At 43.8% G+C, this 20,805-nt stretch overlaps 1 protein-coding gene across 1 annotated transcript in view; it reads right to left on the bottom strand.

Annotated features, from left to right (window-relative positions):
- Positions 1 to 5,320, bottom strand: part of LOC143986871 (uncharacterized) — a 116,880-nt gene extending 111,560 nt beyond the window's left edge. The window contains exons 1-7 of the mRNA XM_077485278.1: positions 4,917 to 5,320; positions 4,644 to 4,753; positions 4,382 to 4,516; positions 4,170 to 4,293; positions 3,956 to 4,053; positions 3,639 to 3,866; positions 3,408 to 3,549 (exon numbers count right to left, since the gene is read on the bottom strand). Of these exons, the coding sequence (XP_077341404.1) occupies positions 3,408 to 3,549; positions 3,639 to 3,866; positions 3,956 to 4,053; positions 4,170 to 4,293; positions 4,382 to 4,516; positions 4,644 to 4,727 (811 nt within the window). The 5' untranslated portion in view covers positions 4,728 to 4,753; positions 4,917 to 5,320. The remainder of the gene's footprint in view (positions 1 to 3,407; positions 3,550 to 3,638; positions 3,867 to 3,955; positions 4,054 to 4,169; positions 4,294 to 4,381; positions 4,517 to 4,643; positions 4,754 to 4,916) is intronic.
- Positions 5,321 to 20,805: the final 15,485 nt, after the last annotated feature.

The raw sequence follows: 20,805 nt of genomic DNA, 5'->3' as shown, positions 1-20,805 counted from the left end.
GAACAGGGAAATGCTTTGTTTACATAGGCATCTGCCCGTTCTGCCTCTCCTCGCCGCAATCGCGGGCCGTTGGTGAACATAGAGTTTGCGGGGACCCATGGGCACACTCTCGTGGCGCGCGGCGGGGCGTGTGCCCACTAGGCAGCAAATCCAAAGGGACGTACGGGTACGCTCTTTTGCCAGCCTGTGCCATTCTGACGATGTAAATCAGAGTGTGGCGGTCGGCAAGTGGTGAAGCTGATTTGTCCCACGCTACTATTTAAAACAGGAAAACATTTCTCACCATCACATTAGCTCTCCAGAACCATAAAATCATCCATCACTGGGGGTTCCCAACTAAGCTATCTGTTACGTATCAAGAAAGAACATTCATCATTTACTCTTTGGAAGCGAGGCATAAATACCGGAAGGAATGGCATATCTTGGTACCTGATGCTCCTACTGAGATGAAAAAAGGCCCAGCCAAGTTATGTAATGACTGGTCACAGCTGCTAAATTTCTATCTCTGGTAGGCATCTCTTTGACCTAACATTTGCAGTTCTAGGACAGGATACCCTGGACTGATTTGATTCAGAATTTTTATTGCGGATTTCGGAAGTGTTCTCCAGCCCCTACAGAGTTCCCAACTGATGCTGTTAGGGATGCCGGGATTAGTTACAGTTTCTTTCTTTATTTTTCTTCTACTGTTTGTATTTTGTTTTTCTTTATCTTATCTTTTGTTGATTCCCATTCAGAGTTTTGCCCTAGCTCCAGTCTCTAATGCCTGGTGTGACATGTATATCAACACCCCTTTTCACGCAGTGCCTCATGGACCTTATTATCCTATCTTAAATGTGGCCCTTTTTAGCCCGATACAGACGCCTGGATGGACTACCCTCTCTTATTTGATATGGTCAGCTTGTTTTATTTTGTCTCAGAACTCTGTCATAGTTTTTGCTGTCTCTAAGCTGTTCACTTGTAGACGGAAACCCCATTTTGTGCCTTTTCGTGCTCTCCAGGAATTAGACCTTCTCCAAATCCAGGGTTTCACTTCTCACTTGTAAGGTCATGTTGTTTCTTATTTTATGTATTGTTTATGCTTCCACGTGATAATTAAGTTTGTGTCTTTTAATGTCAACGGGCTCAATAGCCCTTTTAAGAGTAAGACCATGTGGGCTGAAGCTCAGAAACTAAAGGGGGGGGGGGGGGGTTCTGCATACAAGAGACCCACTTAAATGCAGATAATCCTCCTAAATTTTCTAACAAAGCTTCTCTCCATGTTCTATGCAAATGCAGAAGTCAAACAGACCTACTGAAGAAGCCCAGGTTGTGGGCGTAACGTATATAGGGAGGCCGAGCTATGCTGGTTACATTGAAAACAAGGCCATCTGTGACCCACTAAAATACAGATAATCCTCCTAAGTTTTCTAACAAAGCTTTTACCCATATGTTCTATGCAAATGCAGAGGCCAAACAGACCTACCGAAGAAGCCCAGGGTGTGGGCGTAACGCATATGGGGGGGGGGGAGCTACGCTGGTTACATTGAAAACAAGGCCATCTGCGGGTCAGGTGAGTCTAGACGGTGTGGAAGGGATTAGTAGCAGCTTGATGCACCCATGTCCCTGTTTATGATTTTATCATATGTCCAGGGGTGCTATACAGAGGCATCCAGTACGGGGTAATCAGATTGTTGGGCTGCACTTAAGGAATCAGGAACACATATGTAAGTGAAAAAAAAAAAAGATATATTTGTTAAGGTAAGGACACATGTGCAACACCAGCAAACCATAAACAAGAAATGAAACACAGCAAACCCCCAAACACCTAACTATATATATATATATATATATACACACACACACACACACACACATATATACACACACGCAAAGGGGAACAGAAGACCAGGTACTAAGAGTGGTCAGCAAGTGGGAGCTGGGAGCAGGAAACAGATCAGGTTCAGGCAGGGACAAGGTAGCAGAGGGAATTCTGAAGCCCTGAGCATTGGTTAAGGACGGGCTTATATAGTCCAGCAGACCCCCATCAGGTGTAACTTGATGGTTAATAATCCTGGCAGGGAGACACCCGCTGGTGGCCCCCAGAACTACACCCTTTGGTGCTGAACGTAACAGTGCCACCAGCAGGGGCACCAAGCAATGACACCATTCCTGACATCATAGCACTTTGTATTCTAATTTTATTTCAGTGCATTTTTCTTGGATATTTTAATAAATAAGTATTTGCATACAGAGAGCACTATCGGTTTTATTCTGTTTTACATGATATATAAATCTGGGTGTGCCACTAGAGGAAGAAAAGGAGCTGTCTTATGTACCATTGATGATACAGTCCAAGGAGGGGCCAAACAAAGCCTGCTTTGACCTAGATTGATTGAGCACAGTACTGTGAGGTGAGAGATTGAGCAGCACTGCACAGACTGGATTATATCTGTGCACACAACATGACATCGGTGGTGGGTACACGCTATGTTCCATTTTATACTTATCATAGCACTCTGTGTGATCATTCCATGGGAGTAGTTCTGAGTCTGGGGTTTCACATTTATATACAGAGAGCACTATTAGTCCTATTTTGTTTTGTATGTGACCTACATTGGAGAGAGGTGCCAACAGAGGAGGAAATGAATCCCCAGATGAACTACCAATGATATTAGCCCAAGGAGGGACAATAAAGCCATTTCTGACCTTGTTCTTAGCGAGGTCAATACCGTGAGGTGAGAGTCTATTATCTACACCAGATGGGAGTATGCATGTTTTAAGCAACACGGAGTGGATTTGAAGATATCTGTCAACATCACCACATTATTACATATTGGTGGTGGACGCACTTTATATTATGGACTCGATTTTTTGCACTTTTTTGGAATTGTGCTATATCAAAAAACTCTTGACAGCTCTAACCCCTCCTTGGTACCTAGACAGTCTCTGAAAACTCTTGCACAACGAGTCACGTTATGATATCTGGCTTTGGCACCACTCTTCAGAAAAAGATTTTACTTTTCTTTCTCGCCCACATAATTTGTACTCTTGGATTGCTCTTGCACTCATGGACCTTCCGCTACTATACCAGATGGCTCATGTGTCTAGAGATAATATAATATGGTGGAACCATGCCCCTATGTCTCCGACCAGGCGGGCTTTGTGAAAGGGAAGCAGGAGACTGATGGAACTTGTAGGACACTCAGTCTACTCCGACTACCTGAAGTACTCCAATCTAAATACATAAATTGTGTCTGCAGCACAGAGAAGGAAGATTATCCGAGAGAAATGCAGGAATACAGGACGGGGAACACAGCTCAGGAAAGTGACCAGGGGATTACAGGCTGATATCACCCAGTCCCCGCCCTACTCTGGACCAATCAGTGAGCAGTATGGGTGGAGGAATGTATTTAGTGTTGATGACCCACCTGTGCTGATCTCTGTAGGAGTGTCCTCCTCTATAAATGTCACAGTTATTCCATCCTCCTCCATAGACTGCTGATCATCCCTCACATACATCTCTTCTTCTTCTGCTTTACCCTCAACTTTAGAATCTCTCAGATTTCCACTCTGAATATAGAATAAGAATAACATCAATTGTAACAATGCAGATAATGTACAGATCCTAATGATACTATCGGTGATTGTTCCTCATCTACCTGATGATGGTGGGGGATGGTGTGATCTTCCTGTGTGGAATCCCGGGAATACAGAGGACGGGGACATCTCTCTGGTGGGTTTCTGTAGCTGGATGACTCCACAATGGTGTCCTGGTACAGATCTTTGTGTTCTTTTAGAAACTCTGACTCCTCCATCACCCCATCCTCATCATCCTCCTCTTTTATCTCTTCTTTACCATCATCTTTAGAATCTCTCAGGTTTCCACTCTGAATATAGAATAAAAATAACATCAATGGTAACAATGCAGATAATGTACAGATCCTAAGGATACTATCAGTGATTGTTCCTCATCTACCTGATGATGGTGGGGGATGGTGTGACCTTCCTGTGTGGAATCCCAGGAATACAGAGGACGGGGACATCTCTCTGGTGGGTTCCCATTACTGGATCCATCTGTAGGAAACACACACACTGACTGAATACATTGTTTCTATGTGTTTATCAGATGATGGGGGATCTAGGTGGAGCCTCCGTACTGCTCTCTCCTTTACAATAAAGTCTCCTCTTACCCGGGGATGTGAGGGGCGGCTGATTGTCCATCATAACGTCCTTGTAGAGATCCTTGTGTCCTTCTAAATACTCCCACTCCTCCATGGAGAAATAGACAGTGACATCCTGACACCTTATAGGAACCTGACACACACAATGATACAGTCACCATCCAGACACATCCCTTGTCTGTTACTGGATAATGTCCCAGAATTCCCAGAATTCTCCTCACCTCTCCTGTCAGCAGCTCCATCATCTTCTTGGTGACTTCTAGAATCTTCTGCATGTTGTGTCTCTCAGGTTTTAGGGAGTCACATGGAGGCACTGTGATGGTCATATGATCACCTGACTTCACAAGAGGAAATCTCTGTTTTGAGGAACCAATAGGAATATCATGTTAGAATCCCAGAATCCTCCTCACCTCTCCGGTCAGGTCTATCTTTTATTAATAGAGATAAGAGTGATGTCATGTGACCTCCCAGAATCCTCCTCACCTTTCCAGTCAGCAGGTAGATGATCTCCAGGGTGAGGTTTAGTATCTTCTCAGTCATGTGACTCTGGTCCTCCTCCATCCTCATTGGTCATGTGATCTATACAGGTTTCCCTGTAAACCAATAATTGATGACAGAGAATGATCTGGACTGTACTGGTTGTAGAATATTAGGATGGGATGTATGGGGGATAATATGAGGGAAGAGCAGACCCCCGTTGGATTACACACAGAGGAACATTCAGTTTAGGGTTGTTTTGGTCCGGGAAACTCTCACCTTTGGCTTGATGGATCACAAAGTCCTTTTTCTATGTAAAATTTGTTTTGCTCGTTTTTAATCTGCTGGATAAGAAAGACAAATAATATTCCTTTTATGTCTAAATAAACTGCATCCCCCACACCTAAATAAAAGTCATATAAGTTGTTTAAAAATGACTAATAAAGAAAAAAAATTTGAAGAATGTTCCAGCCCTTTACGTGAGGAAATGTTCTGCCCCTGAAGGGGTTAATCTAGGTCTCCACACTATATATATGTGTGTATCATCATCTGCTGGAAAAAAAAGACATCACAGTGACTGTGGAGGAAGAGGACGGACATGACGAGGGATTACTGGGTGTAAATAGAAAATAAGATTTTATTACCTCCTCTGCTGCCACTTCCAACAATGTCTTCTCTGTACTTCCTGTCTGTATCTGACATCACTTCCTGTCTTCCATAGAGACTTCCTGTCTTGGTAGAAGTAAGATCGCCATCTTGTGGAGCTCAAAGGAACTGCAGCCCTAAAAAACCTCTAGTAGTGTGAACACATCCTTGTGCTGTGTGTGTATGTACTGTATATCCTTATAGATGGGTCATCTCCACTCCCACCGAGGGGGGTAGAAATATATTATTGCGGGGGGGGGGGGGGGGGTGGGAGACATTTTTACACCTTTGATTTTGCAGTAAAATGGAAAATTGAATACTTACCTTTCCGTAATTTTCCTTTTCTGATGCCTATCCATGGCAGCATACTCATGGTTGGTTGCTCCACCACCCGGTTAACCCACAGGACCATTATAACTCTATAAAAGAGAGCAAGGCCCCCCCCCCCCCCCCCCCGACCCATTATCATAACTAGACTTAATTCAGCCACAAGAATAAAAACAAGGGAGGTGAATATGCTGGATAGGCACCAGGAAAGGAAAATTACAGAAAGGTAGGTATTCAATTTTCCTGGTGCCTTCATGGCAGCATATGCAAACAACTCGCTACCAGGGAGGGAATGCTGATGAAACTTTATCATTTTAATTTTAATTTAAGACTACTTTAATTTAATTTAAGACTATTACGAAACAGAAAATTGTAAGGTCTTCTTCCCAAACTCCCGGGAGGTGAGACTAGCTGGATCTAGGCTGTAGTGAGCCATGAATGTGGAAAACGAGGACCATCTTGCTGCTTTGCAGATTATGTCAGGGGAGACCATTGCCAAGGCTGCCCATGAAGATGAAATCCCACTTAACGAGTGCGCATTTACTTCCTGAGGAACAGGAAGCCCACTAGCCCGGCAAGCCCTGTGTATAATTTTCTTTCTTTCAGGTACTTATATAGCACCATCAATTTAAGCAGAGGTTTACATATAAAATGTACATTCACATCAGTCCCTGCCCTCAAGGAGCTTACAATCTAAGGTCCCTAACTCACATTCATACATACTAGGGCCAATTTACACAGGAGCCAATTAACCTACCAGCATGTCTTTGGACTGTAGGAGGAAACCGCACAATCCATCCCGCTATTGTGCGCTTCAATGCTGCTTGCCCCTTCCTTGCACCACTGGGAACTACAAATAATCTTTCAATCCTCATGGAGGTGTAGAGTAGCAGAGATGTAGGACTTTTTAGGCTCTTGCTACATCCAATTTGTGCAATTTTGATGAATTCTGTTCTTCCGGGAATGCTGGGAGGACCTATTCCTGATTGGAGTGATATGTGGAAGGGATCTTAGGTACGAATTGATGGATAGGCTGAAGGACTACTCTGACTGGATAGAAAACAATATATAGGGATCTCGAGAGCCTAGAGCTTGAATTTCTGAGACTCTGCTCCCTAATGTAACAGCTACTAGGAAGGTCACCTTCAGTGTGATGTCTTCCAAAGAACAGCCTTCTGTGGGTGCAAAGGGAGGAGCTTCAAGGAAATTTAGCGCTATTCATAAGTCCCATTTGGGGTACAGATTTGGTTTCAGCCCTTGAGGACAGAAAAGAGAATGGGGGTGGGGGTGTCACTCTCTTTTATAGAGTAATGCCCTGTACACACAATCGGACATTCCGACAACAAAATCCATGGCATTTTTTCAGACGGATGTTGGCTCAAACTTGTCTTACATACACACGGTCACACAAAGTTGGTCGGAAATTCCGAACATCAAGAACGTGGTGACGTACAACACGTACAACGAGCTGAGAAAAATGAAGTTCAATAGCCAGTGCTGCTCTTCTGCTTGATTCCGAGCATGCGTGGCACTTTGTGTGTCGGAATTGTGTACACACGATTTTGTTGTCGGAAAATTTGAGAACCAGATCTCAAATTTTGAGTGATGGAAATTCCAATGGAAAATGTCCGATGGAGCCTACACACGGTCGGAATTTCCAACAACAAGCTCCAATCGCACATTTTCCGTCAGAAAGTCAGATGTGTACGGGGCATTATAATGGTCTTGTGGGTTGGCTGGGGATGGAGCAACTATCCATGCGTATGCTACCATGATGGCAAATTGAGTGCAGATTTAGTCTTGGAGATCATCTGTTATATGGATACAAAGAGCCCCAGCTGAGAGTAAAGGGTGGAAATGGCTCCTGATTCTCAGATTGGGCAATTATGTCACCAATATAAATAGAATAAAACCCGCTCTATGTGTAACAACTCAAATACCTACAGAAATAACTTATACCGGACTGCTGCTGTAACAAAGGTAAGTGTTCCCTTTATCAACTAGAAGAGCATTATGTGTCACAGCGCTGTCCTATTGTGTGTGCACATAAATCATCACAAATACACTACAATATGTGGAGACATTCATACATAAAGTGCTAGGGGCTCAAATAATATTCTCTGCAGATCTACTGCTTCCACATTATGCCTACATTGATCTTATGGTGTTTATCAATAAATTAAGTAAACTGATCCATGTGCAAATTCATATACAACATAAAGTGCTTTCTGTTTAACCACTTCAATACCAAGCACTTACAACCCCTTCCTACCCAGGCCAATTTTCAGCTTTCAGCGCTGTTGCTGTTTAAATGACAATTGCGCGGTCGTGCTACACTGTACCCAAAGAGAATTTTTATCATTTTATTCCCACAAATAGAGCTTTCTTTTGGTGGTATTTGATAACCTTTGCATTTTTATTTGTTGCTAAACAAATAAAAAAATACAGAAAATGTTGAAAAAAAAGAAAGTTTGTAAATAAGTACGTTTTCTCCTTCACTGATGGGCACTGATAAGGCGGCACCGATGAGGTGGCACTGATGGGCACTGATAGCTGGCACTAATGGGCACTCATGGGTGGCACTGGTGGGAACTGATGGGCACTGATAGGCAACACTGATGAGCACTGAAAGGCTGCACTGATAGGCGGCACTGCTGGGCACTGATAGATGGCACTGATAGGCATCACTGATGGCACTGGCAGGCATTGGGGATGGGCACTAATTGGCAGCTGCCTGGGCACCAGTTGGCAGCTGCTTGGGCACTGATTGGCATTTCACTGGTGGTCTAGGGTGGCATAGCTGGTGGTCCAGTGTGGTGGCAATCCCTGGTGGTCCTGACGGCATTCTGGTGGTCCTGCGCGGGCATCCGAGGGGTGGCTGTGCTGATAAACAATCAGCACAGACCCCCCTGTCAGGAAAGCAGCCAATATGCTCTCCTCTACTCACGTCTGTCAGAGGCGAGTGAGGAAAAGCCGATCCACGTGATTGGACACAGCTGATCATGTGGTAAAGATCCTCCGTCAGAGGCTCTTTACCGAGATCAGTGTAGCGGTGTGTCAGACTGACACTCCGGGTGAGCCGCACCCTAATGAGTTATTTGTGCTACGTGTCTTTTCTTTAATATTGGAACTTGCTTAAAGTATCAAAACTAGGAACAGCTTAGTGCCATGCCCTTATTTAGTAAAGTTTGTAAAGACCTGCTGTGATTGGTAATAAAGTCTCTGTCACACAAAAGCCACCAGTGGGTCTTAGCCAATAGAAGTATTAATTTATGAACTTATATAAGGAAATCCCACATCATGTATTTTGTGTGACTCTGCATTTGAACGGCTTGTTGTAAGAGCTCACCCTTTTGTGTGGTTACATCTGAAATAAATTGTCCGCTTTTCAATACATCTGGAGTTTGACTGATCACAGGAGAAGAATATTCCTAAAATTTCTGTTCCTTCGAGCCAGAAACCAACGAGTGGATCCTGGGTCAGACGGTCCCGGCCAAGACCTTGGTGAGTATTGGACCTCAAAGCTCACTGAGAACCAAATACCTCTCATGCAATGTTAGTGGAAAAACAGGGTCTGATCAGTACCGGGACCTAGACCTTCCGTATGGTTTTGCACCTACGTGATCCAGTCCTCCGGGATGTTTGAGGGGTAAGATAATTTAAATAATCCTTAATTCTTTTCTAAAGTCTCTTCTCCTCTGTTTGATTCTGGTTTAATGAGTTATAAATGAGTTGTAATTGCCGACACTGGGATGGTCGAAGACAGAGGCATTTAGGGTGTTGCCTAAGGTAAAATAGACGTCACCTGCTGTCAAGGACAGATTAAAAAAAAAAATGTTAAAAAGGTATACTGAACGTCAGAGGTTGATTGCCTGATGATCTAAAGTACTAAAAGTAGTTGAGTGATCTAGAAAGATCACGTGGCTAATTTTCTTCTGGGTGTTTAGTTTTTTCTTTCCCATGTTTAACTTTTCTGTTGACATTGTAACTTTATTGAACAACGGTACTGTAGAGACGGGCTCTAACTATTTTTTGATTCTCCCCATAGTGTGGGGATTCTTGATATTTTTGCTTTTCTTGTATTCTTATTGTTATCGTGACTTAAGGGTTGCAAGTCCGGGATTTCACAAGTTGATAATGCTAACGATGGGGAACTTGTCTGTTAAGGCACTTATATGTTCTGTGTGCCAGTAAATTTGCCGTTAGAAACTGGACTCACCCCCCCCCCCCCCCCCACATACATCTAAGAGCACTTGCTCTTTTGTATGTGTATGTGAGTGATTCTGATTAGATGACCAATTTTACTGTTTGTTTTAACCAACTGTACTTTGTGGTGCAAAATGTGAAGGCATATATATATATATATATATATATATATATATATATATATATATATATAATTTCCTGTTTGGGGAGTTTAGATGTGGTTTTATATAGATTTTGGCAGGGGTCAAGAATAGAATTACCAGTCTTGTATTGTAAACTCAAAACTGAAGCAGAAGAAACAGAGACATGGGGAATCGTTTCTGTAAAAGAATGTCTAGTGGCTGTTTATGTTGCTGTTGTGTTCATAATGCGCCATTAGAAGGAGATAAGAAATGTATGCATAGCAAAGAACCTAAATCTGTAATGTCCTGTACACACGGTCAGACTTTCTGACGGAAAATGTCCGATCGGATTGTTTTGTCAGAAAATCCGATTGTATGTGGGCTCCATCTGACTTTTTCCATCTGGATTTCCGACACACAAAGTTTGAGAGCTGGATCTAAAATTTTCCGACAACAAAATCCGATCGTTTAAATTCCAATCGTGTGTAGCCAATTCCGACGGACAAAGTGCCACGCATGCTCAGAATAAATTACGAGACGAAAGCTATTTATAGTCCTGTTGTATGTGTTTGACGTTACCTCGTTCAGAACGATCGGATTTTCCATCAACTTGTGCAACCGTGTCTGTGCAAGACAAAAATCCGTTGGAAAAAATTGTGTGTACAGTGTGTACAGGGCATTAAGCATTGTGCTAAGTGGGAAAGAAAGTTTGGATTCAATGGTAAACTAACTGTGAAAGGGTGTCAGGATTTGGTGGATAAGCTTAAATTGTTAGGACCCAAAGATTAAAAAAGGTATGAGTTGGAAATGGCGGAGCACTGGCTTGAGCATGCTAGAATTAGAGCAGAAGGAAGGAGAACAAAAGAAAAATGCCAAGCCCAGCTGCCCCTAGTGGACAAAGAGGATGATCTTATTTGTTACCACCAGAGACCACCTCCTTATAATGGTCCTCCCCCTGAGGTGCAGGCCACCGCCCAGAGTACCACCCTCCCTGTGACATCTACCCCGTCAAAGGAACCGTCTCTGAACAAAACCCCAACCCCATTTCCCCAATCTCTGCAGATGACAGTCTGCTCTGTGCAGTGAGCAGATCTATATTAGAGATGTTGACTGACGCATGGTCCTGGGTAAGGATGAGCCGAACACCCCCAGTTCGGATCGCACCAGAACCTGCGAACAGACCTAAACTTCATGTGAACTTTAGAACCCTATTAAAGTCTATGGGACTCAAACGTTCAAAATCTAAAGTGCTAATTTTAAAGGCTAATATGCAAGTTATTGTCATAAAAAGTGTTTGGGGAGCAGTGATTTTAATAATGCTTAAAGTGAAACAATAAAAGTGTAATATTTAAATTTTGTACCTGGGGGTGTGTATAGTATGCCTGTAAAGGGGTGCATGTTTCCCGTGCTTAGAACTGTCCCTGCACAAAGTGTCATTTCTGCAGGAAAAAAAGTCATTTAAACTCACTCATGGCTGTAATGAATTGTCGGCTCCCGTAATACAGAGAACAGCCACTGAAAGTCATTGATAAATTCAATTGCCAGGCCCTTCAGGTCTGGTATGGATATTAAGGGGAACTCCACGCCAAATGTAAAAAAAAATGGCGTGGAGTTCCCCCTAAAAATCCATACCAGACCCTTTATTCGAGCACGCAACCTGGCAGGCCCCCCCCCCTGTTTGAAATGGTAAGGGGGTACAAAAGTACCCCTACCATTTCACAAAGAAAGTGTAAAAGAATGTTAAAAAAGACACACCGTTGAAAAAAGTCTTTTATTAAAAATATATATATTTTTTTTAAAGATTCCAGAGGTGGTAATCCACTCTTGCTATCCAACGACGGATGATCATCTCTCCGGGGTCCAGCGATATTTTTTAATAAAGGACTTTTTCAACTGTGTGTGTGTCTTTTTTAACATTCTTTTACACTTTCTTTGTGAAATGGTAGGGGTACCCCCTTACCATTTCAAACTGGGGGGTGGGATCTGGAAGTCCCCTTGTTAAAGGGGGCTTCCAGATTCTGATAATCCCCCGCCCGCAGACCCCCACAACCACTGGCCAGGGTTGTGGGGATGAGGCCCTTGTCCTCATCAACATGGGGACAAGGTGCTTTGAGGGGTTACAGACCCCCAAAGCATCCTCCCAATGTTGAGGGCATGTGGCCTGGTATGGTTCAGGAGGGGGGGGGGGCGCTCTCTCATCCCACCCTCTTTTCCGGCGGCCTACCAGGTTGCGTGCTCGGATAAAGGGTCTGGTATGGATTTTTAGGGGGAACTCCACGCCATTTTTTTTTTAATTTGGCGTGGAGTTCCCCTTAAAATCCATACCAGACCTGAAGGGCCTGGTAATTGAATTTGGGGAACCCCGTGCTTTTTTTTTTTATCAATGACTTTCAATGACTGTTCTCTGTATTACGGGAGCCGACAATTCATTATAACCGCGAGTGATTTTGAATTAATTTTTTTCCTGCAGAAACAACACTTTGTGCAGGGACAGTTCTAAGCACGGGAAACATGCGCCCCTTTACAGGCATACTATAGACACCCCCAGGTACGAAATTTAAAGGAATATTACTCTATTGTTTCACTTTAAGCATTATTAAAATCACTGCTCCCGAAAAAAACTTCAGTTTTTAAAACTTTTTTTTGCATTGATACATGTCCCCTGGGGCAGTACCCAGGTCCCCAAACACTTTTTAGGACAATAACTTGCATATTAGCCTTTAAAATTAGCACTTTAGATTTCTCCCTTAGACTTGTACAGGGTGTTCCGCATCTTTTCGAATTTGCCGCGAACACCCCAAATGGTTCACTGTTCGCTGAACAGGCAAACAGGCAATATTTGAGCCGAACATGAGTTCGACCCGAACTCAAAGCTCATCCCTAGTCACAGGGATGGGAAGTTCCCGGGGGAACTAAGAGACCCAGAAAAGCAGTAGATTATGGTGGGGAGGACACAGAGGATGCTGAATCGTATCCCCTAATAGAAGTTCCAAACCCTAGAGGTGGACAAAATGGTCAGCACCTAACTATGACTGTTTTTAGACCATGGACTGAGAGTGATGTACAAAAGGCTACCGAGCATTTTAAACATCCTAAGTTTGGGGCCCCAGAATTCATTGAAAATATGGAAGGTCTCAAGAACAGTTATAGGCTAAGTGGGGTCGAAATGGAAAGGGCCTTAAGGAGAGTTCTAGGATCAGATTGGGCATCAGTAAAGGGAATTTGGGACCCCAGTGCAGCCCCAGTGTCCCCCCCCCCTCAATAAAGAGGGGAACCGCTGGCCCATGATAGCAAAGAATTGACAGACAGATTGACTGTTTTCTATCAGAGATGCAATCTCTGATGGTTCTAATGAACTGACTGGCAAAAGATTAATATGACTGTACAGGAAGACAAAGAAAGTGTCAGTAATTATCTGAATAAGCTACGTGAAGTTTTTAAGGTAATCTCAGGGCTTCCCGAATCCAATGATGTGAACAGTGCCTATCAACAACAGTTAAAAATATCTTTTGTTAATGGCTTGAAACAAGATGGACTATATTGTTAAAAATATGATTACATACCTCACTGCCAGCATCCTAGACACCCTGCAGTATGCTAAACATTCTGAGAAATATTTGAAAATTATGGCAAAAAAGAATGTGAAAGTAAAGGTTTTTGTGCAAGGTGATAAAGGAGATGAGGATGTAGAAGAGTATACCACCGAGGCAGAACCGGAGGAGTCTCGTAGAGGGAGAGGCACAGGTGGTTTTAGAGGAAGGAGCAAGTTAAGAGGAAGGGGTAGAGGACAATGGAAGAATAAATAATGGGTAGAAAGAAGGGAACGTTAGGTTTGTGGAAAACAGGGGTATTTGGCCAGGGACTGAACTGATGGGCCGGGCCCCCACAAATTGCATTGACTAGAAACGATATGTGTGAGCAAACTGGAAAAGATGGGGTACGTTGAAAACTTACCACAGGTGGAGTTAATGGTTGAAAGAAAGTGTGTACAGTTTTTGGTGGACTCCGGGGCCTCTAGGACCTTAATTAACCCTGCAGATATGCCCCATACTGACCAATCTACAAAATCTATTCTGGTACAAGCAGTAAGGGGAAAATTGGTGAGGAAATCATTGTCTGAAAGATGCTGCTTGCATGACTTTTTTTTACCATCCTGCCAGCGCACCGCTCCAGTTTGAAAGCCCTTGGGGTTCAGGCCCTGTGGACCACAGACCATCAAGATTGGGGATATAATCTACCAGGGCCTAAAAAGAGTGGAATAAAGGAAAGACTCACAATTACAAAAGCGGCCAACTCCCCCTGCACACATAGTGAGAACTGTAACCAATTATTGATAACATTAAAGGAGCCGAGGAAGGAAGATCAGCAGTTGTACTCTATGGGAGCATGGGTGCCAGGAACTGACTCCTCAGGCAAATTTTTCCTCAAAGTGTTACCACCTAAAAACTAGACAATAAGAGAAGGTAGACATGAGGGAAAAAGATGAGGGCCACACTAAAATAGAAATTTTGAGTAAAACCGTGAAATTCACTAACTTAACTATAGAGAATGCCATAGCCCTAGAGACAGGATATCAGGAAAAAAAGGAGTGGTTACAATGATTATATACAGTTAAAACCCTAAAAAAGAAAATTGTCTAGTCTGTGCAGGAGCTAGGACCAATTTGGCAAGCATCCCTCTTCCTTTGAATAATAGCACAGATCCAGAAGGTTTGAAATGTATGTTGCGGTTGTATAATAAGAGCTATAAACCTGAAGCAAATTCTTTTTTTTTTTTCATTTCAATTGTTTTTATTAACTTTTTCGACACAAAATTAACATGAGTATTCACATCATCACAAGCTTTACATCGCAAGGACAAGACTTACACAACATTTAAGTTATAAAAAGTTTACATTTTTACTCCCCCCCCCCCAAAAATCCCCACCCAACCCACCCCACCCCCTTGATGAGCACACACTGTCAGCACCGACCACTCCAGTTCCGATGGTATTTAACTGCCTGGAAGAGAGTAGACAACGCCGGGAGCAAAAGGGGGGCGACGCGCCCGGAAGCCGGCCAACGGGGGGGGGGAGCGAGAAAACCCGCAGTTCCCCCCCCCCACTGGGGATATACCCGCCAAGCTGGAGCTAAGCCCGCCCCCCGGGCGCCCCGCCCCCCGGGCGCCCCGCCCAAGGGGTAACCCATCTCACTCAGCCAAGGATTCCATAACGCCCCAAATTTCTTTAGGTTATTCTGCTTTATATACCCTTTCACACCACACCGTGGAATTGATGGCTTTGACCCATGATTCAAATGCAAGGGGGTTTCGGGCTTGCCAGTTCATTGCTATCAACCCCCTGGCCTGGTACAGGCACCTTAGTACTGACGTCCTTGCTACGGAGGATATTCTACCCTCCTCCAGGATCCCTAAAAGACATGTCCTAGCTTCTGGCTTCAGCGTAGTCTTAAAGGTCCTGTTTATTCTATGTACTATTTCTATCCAATACCTGTACAGCTTTGGGCATTTCCACATCATATGGATAAGATCCCCCGGTGCTTTACATCTAGGGCATTCATCCCTAGATTTCCTACCCATTTTCCACATCTTTTGGGGGGTATAATATGCTCTATAAGTAAAGAGAAGGTGGGACACTCTCTGTGAGGGGGATATTGATACCAAGCTCCCTTGTTCAAGGATCTTCTCCCATTGCTCCTGGGTTATCGGCCCTACATCTCTAGCCCATTCCTCCCTGCTCCTGTTGGGTCCCTCTCTCTTCAGGGTCTTGTCCCTAAGCTGGTTATACAGTTTGGAAATCAGTCCTTTCGCATGGGCTTGTTCAACAAAATCCTGGAATAAGGGAGTTTCAACCCTCTCTATAGCTAATGACCTGAACTGGGCTTGAATTCCATGCCTAATCTGCAGATACTTGTAAAACGTCCTATTAGGGATACTAAATTCTTTCCTAAGAGCTTCAAAAGATTTCATGAGGTTCCCTTCGTATAGTTGTGTTAACCTATTGATTCCCTGCCTTTCCCATTCCCAGGGTCTATCTATGCTACTTAATTCGTCCAAATTTCCGTTGTGCCATAAGGGGGTATAATCAATCACCCCCGTATATCCCATAAGTAGCTTTGTTACCTGCTACACTTTCCTCATTAAAACGCTGGTAGGGCACTTATGGGCAAATGAGTTGGCCTCTAATACCTCAACCAATAAGCAATGGTGTGCAATCATCATTTTATGATTCGGGCACCCTTCACCTTGAGACCTCGCCCCAGCTAGATGTTGGAGTTGGGCTGCTAAAAAATATGATCTCGGATGCGGTATTGCCAATCCTCCCCTTCCGGCAGGAAGCTGCATTGTTTGCAAGCTGATCCGTGCTTGGCCCTTCTTCCAGATTAGGTCCCAGAATAGCGATTCCAGTTTCTTAAACCATTTCTGGTTGATCCAAGTTGGAGAATTATGTAGAATATATAATATTTGTGGGAGCCAAATCATTTTAATTAGATTGCAGCGTCCTGCCACAGAGAGAGGAAGGCAGCACCAAGTATTCATTTTCTGTTTCAATTTTAACAATAATGGTACTAAAGTACTCTCATTAACATAATAATTTTTTTCTCCCTTCGACACCACCTCTAAGCATGTAATTATAGGTGGTAGTTTATCCCCAGATCTGGTCAATGGTAGAAGAGCTGATTTACTCCAGTTAATTACTAGGCCAGATTGCTTCTCAAACTCTCCCATCATCTGTATCACATTGCTTAGGGTGGAGTTCATGTCTCCAATAAAAAAACAGGACATCGTCCGCAAACAAAGCGATTTTATCTTCCCCAGACCTACGTGGGAATCCCTGAATGTCCGGGCGCAATCTCGTCAGGACAGCCAGGGGTTCCATAGCTAAAACAAACAGGAGGGGAGACAGCGGGCATCCCTGTCTCGTCCCTCTCTCTAGCTGGAATGTCTTAGAGAATACAGTGCCCATTTTTGCCCTAAGCTTATTATAGAGTAATTTTACCCATCTAATGAATAGAGGGCCGAAGCCGAATAGCTCCAACACTCCCCATAGATAGTCCCATTCCAGACTGTCGAAAGCTTTAATGGCATCTACAGCCAATATGGCACCAGGCCCATCATTGTCCCTTGGTATTTGAATATTAAGGAAAACTCTTCTAATATTAATGCTGGTTGTCCTACCAGGGATGAAATCAGACTGATCTGGATGTATTAATTTATGGATATATTTATTTAAGCGAATCGCCAATACTTTAGCTAGAATTTTAACATCTGAGCATAGTAAGGAGATTGGACGATACGAGGAGACTTCCTGTTGATCTTTCCCTTCTTTAAGTATTAAAGTAATATTGGCTTCCAGCATTGAAGTGGGAAGCTCGCCCACATCCAATGCGTGTCGCAATGTTTCCAGGAGCTCCGGCAAAAGCACTTCACCATAACGTTTATAAATTTCCATTGGCAGCCCATCTGGGCCTGGGGATTTATGGTTAGGCATTCCCGCCACTGCATTTTTTAATTCTTCTAATGTGAGTGGTGCCTCGAGGCTCGTTTTATCATGTTCTGATAGAGTTGTAATTCCTGTTTGATGTAGGAAATCAGTGGCTATTCTACCGCTACCCCTTGTAGTCTATTTATATAAGGTTTCATAATAGTCCCCAAGTACCTTCATAATCGAGGCGGCTAGAGACGTGGGTCCCCTCTCTAGCCCCCCAGCCCCCCAGGGCACGATCCACTCTCTCCCCTTCGCCAAAATAATGCTGGCGTTGAAATATTCGCCCGCTCTCGGCCCTCTTCATAAGCGTCATTTTATATACCTGTTGACTATCTAGCCAGTCCTTCTGCTTATCAGGCGTTGGATCTTCTATATACCCTCTCTCTGCTTGGGAGACTCTGTTTCTTAATTCCCTTTCCTGTTCCCTAGATTTCCTCTTGGTTATTGCCACTTGCTGTATTAATGTTCCTCTAAGGCAGTGATGGCGAACCTTGGCACCCCAGATGTTTTGGAACTACATTTCCCATGATGCTCATGCACTCTGCAGTGTACTGGAGCATCATGGGAAATGTAGTTCCAAAACATCTGGGATGCCAAGGTTCGCCATCACTGCTCTAAGGTATGCTTTCAAGGAATCCCAGACTACTCCAGGTGCTGCCGAACCCCCATTAGTTTGCAGAAATTCCCTAATCTCTTCCATCAAAGTACTTGGGCTGTCAATCAGTTCCAACCTGTTAGGATTTATCCTCCATTCCCCCGGGCCAACCCTGTCCCCCATGCTTACAGTAATGGTCAGGGGAGAATGGTCTGAAATCCCTCTTACCCCATATCCCATATCCTGTACTTGCTCCGATGCCACTGCGGTCAAACCAGCCGTGGTTTCCAAATGCACGGTCTAGCCAGCCGACAAAAACGAAAACCTGTGCGCCTATTACAATCAGTACGGTAATTGCAGTAACATCACACTGCTCTATGACTTACTAAACATAAAGTGCTGCGGGGAATCAGATGGGAGCAAATACACTCATCAAACCCAAGTGGCAGTAGGTTTGGGCTGTAAGATTGGGACAGCTGGCTGTGTCTATAGTGCAATTAAAATGCAACATGAGCAGATTGTTCCAATGAATAGTTCTACCTAACTTCATTTATATCTGTTATACATATTCGGCTATTAATTGCAGCTGTGCATGTCTTGCATCCATGCAGATTTACAACTGAATCATATCTATAGCTATTTACCTATAATTACAGCTGTGCATGCCTGTGATCAATAGGCAACATAAGCATTTATAGATCCTATTTATCTATTTCATTAATAGCCCATTAGGCTCGATTCACATCTATGCATGTTGCTTTTGAGGTTTTTGCAGTGCTTTTTGCGGTGCTTGCCACGTTTTTGGACACGCATTTTTACCGCGATTTTGCTGCGTTTTTTTTCTTTTTTTTTTTTTTTTTACACTGTGGTTGCTTAGCAACCAGATATATACAGTGAAAAAAAAAATGAAAATCGCGGCAAAAACGCTGTAAAAACACGGTACTTGCATTTTTAATGCAGGTCCATTAACTTCTATTACATGCAAAATGCTGCATTTTGCATGAAAAAAAGTCCCCGTCCCCTTTCCAAAAAAGCAGAGGTGCAAAAATGCATTGATGTGAACATGTTCCATAGGAACCCATGTTAAAAATTTTCCTTGCATTACTGCAAAATGCATCAAAAAACGCGCTAGTGTGAATCGAGCCTGAAAGCATATTCTTTCATTATTAATCACAACTTTGCATGCCTACAAAAGGCAATAGGCAACATAATTATCCATATATATTTTACAATTAGATCCTATCTATCTATTCCATTAATATTCCATTAAAACATATTATTTTAGTATTAATCACAGCAGTGCATGCCTACAATGCATGTCTGTGATCAAAAGGCAATAGGAAACAGGTATCCAGGCAGAGCACTGGAGTTGCCCATATCTGTCTGTCTTTGTTTATTTCTCTCCCGCTCTGTCTTTCTCTTTCATTCTTAAAGCGGAGGTCCACCCCAAAGTGGACCTTCCACTCATTGGAATCCTCCCCCCCTCCGGCGCCACAATTGGCACCTTTCAGGGGGGAGGGGGGTGCAGGTACCTGTACAGTACAGGTATCTGCACCCACTTCCGGGATAGCTCTCTGCAGAAAGGGGCGTAGATTACGCCCCTTTCCGAAAGTCCCCCGCTGCCTGCTGGGAAACACACAGATCCCAGAGGCAGCGGGTTCATCCTTATTGGGCAGCGCGACTCGCGCATGCGCAGTAGGGAACTGGGAAATGAAGCCGAAAGGCTCCACTTCCTGATTCCCATACCCAAGATGGCGGCGGCAGCACCCGACAGACGATCTAGAGATCGGCTTCGGGTGCCGACATCGCGGGCGCACTGGACAGGTAAGTGTCACTATTTTAAAAGTTAGCAGCTGCAGTATTTGTAGCTGCTGGCTTTTAAAAAAAGAAAAAACGCGCACTCCCGGCGGACTCCCGCTTTAATTCTTTTCTTCTCTGTCTATCTCCCACTCTCTCTCTCTCTTTTTCTTTCTCTCTCGTATTATTTCTTCATTTCTTTTTCTTTTTCTCTCTCTCTCTTTCATTCTTTATTTTTTATTTATCTCTTTCTTTCTCTCACTCTTTCTTTCTTTTTTTCTCTCTCTCTCTCTCTATCTCTTTCATTCTTAATTATCTCTCTTTTTATCTTCATTCTTTTTTAAACTCACATTGTCTGTCTGTGACTAACTTTTTTGTTTTTTATTTATAGGTCACATATCAATACATCGTTTTATAAAAAGGTTCAGGCTCGGTTCACACAGGGGCGGCACGACTTGCAGCGCCGCAACCTGCACACGATCAGCGGCGACTTGCAAAACGACTTCTGTATAGAAGTCAATGCAAGTCGCCTGAAGTCGCCCCAAAGTAGTACAAGAACCTTTTTTCTAAGTCGGAGCGACTTGAGTCACTCCCATTAGAACGGTTCCATAGTACAGAATGGAGCGCGACTTGTCAGGCGGCGAAGTCGCCTGGACAAGTCGCCCCTGTGTGAACCGAGCCTTAGGGCCGGTTCACACTGCAGGCGAGGCGAGGCGACTCCGACTTGCCTCGCCGCAACCTGCCGCGACCTCAGCGGCAACTTGCAGATGACTTCTGTATAGAAGTCAATGCAAGTCGCCCCGAGGTCGCCCAAAAGTAGTACAGGAACCTTTTTTCTGAGTCGGAGCGACTCGAGTCGCTCCTCTCAGAACGGTTCCATTGTACAGAACGGGGGCGACTTGCGAGAGCGAGGCGAGGCGAGTCGTGTCGCCTCGCATCGCCCGCTGTGTGAACCGGCTCTTACAGCACAAGCATTTATTTAGTTATCTC

Source organism: Lithobates pipiens, unplaced genomic scaffold (assembly GCF_037356315.1).
Source record: "Lithobates pipiens isolate NorthernLeopardFrog02 unplaced genomic scaffold, aLitPip1_a1.2 Scaffold_18, whole genome shotgun sequence".
Lineage (NCBI taxonomy): Eukaryota > Metazoa > Chordata > Amphibia > Anura > Ranidae > Lithobates > Lithobates pipiens.
The sequence above is the reverse complement of the archived record's forward strand: the minus strand, read 5'-3'. Positions and strand labels throughout refer to the sequence as shown.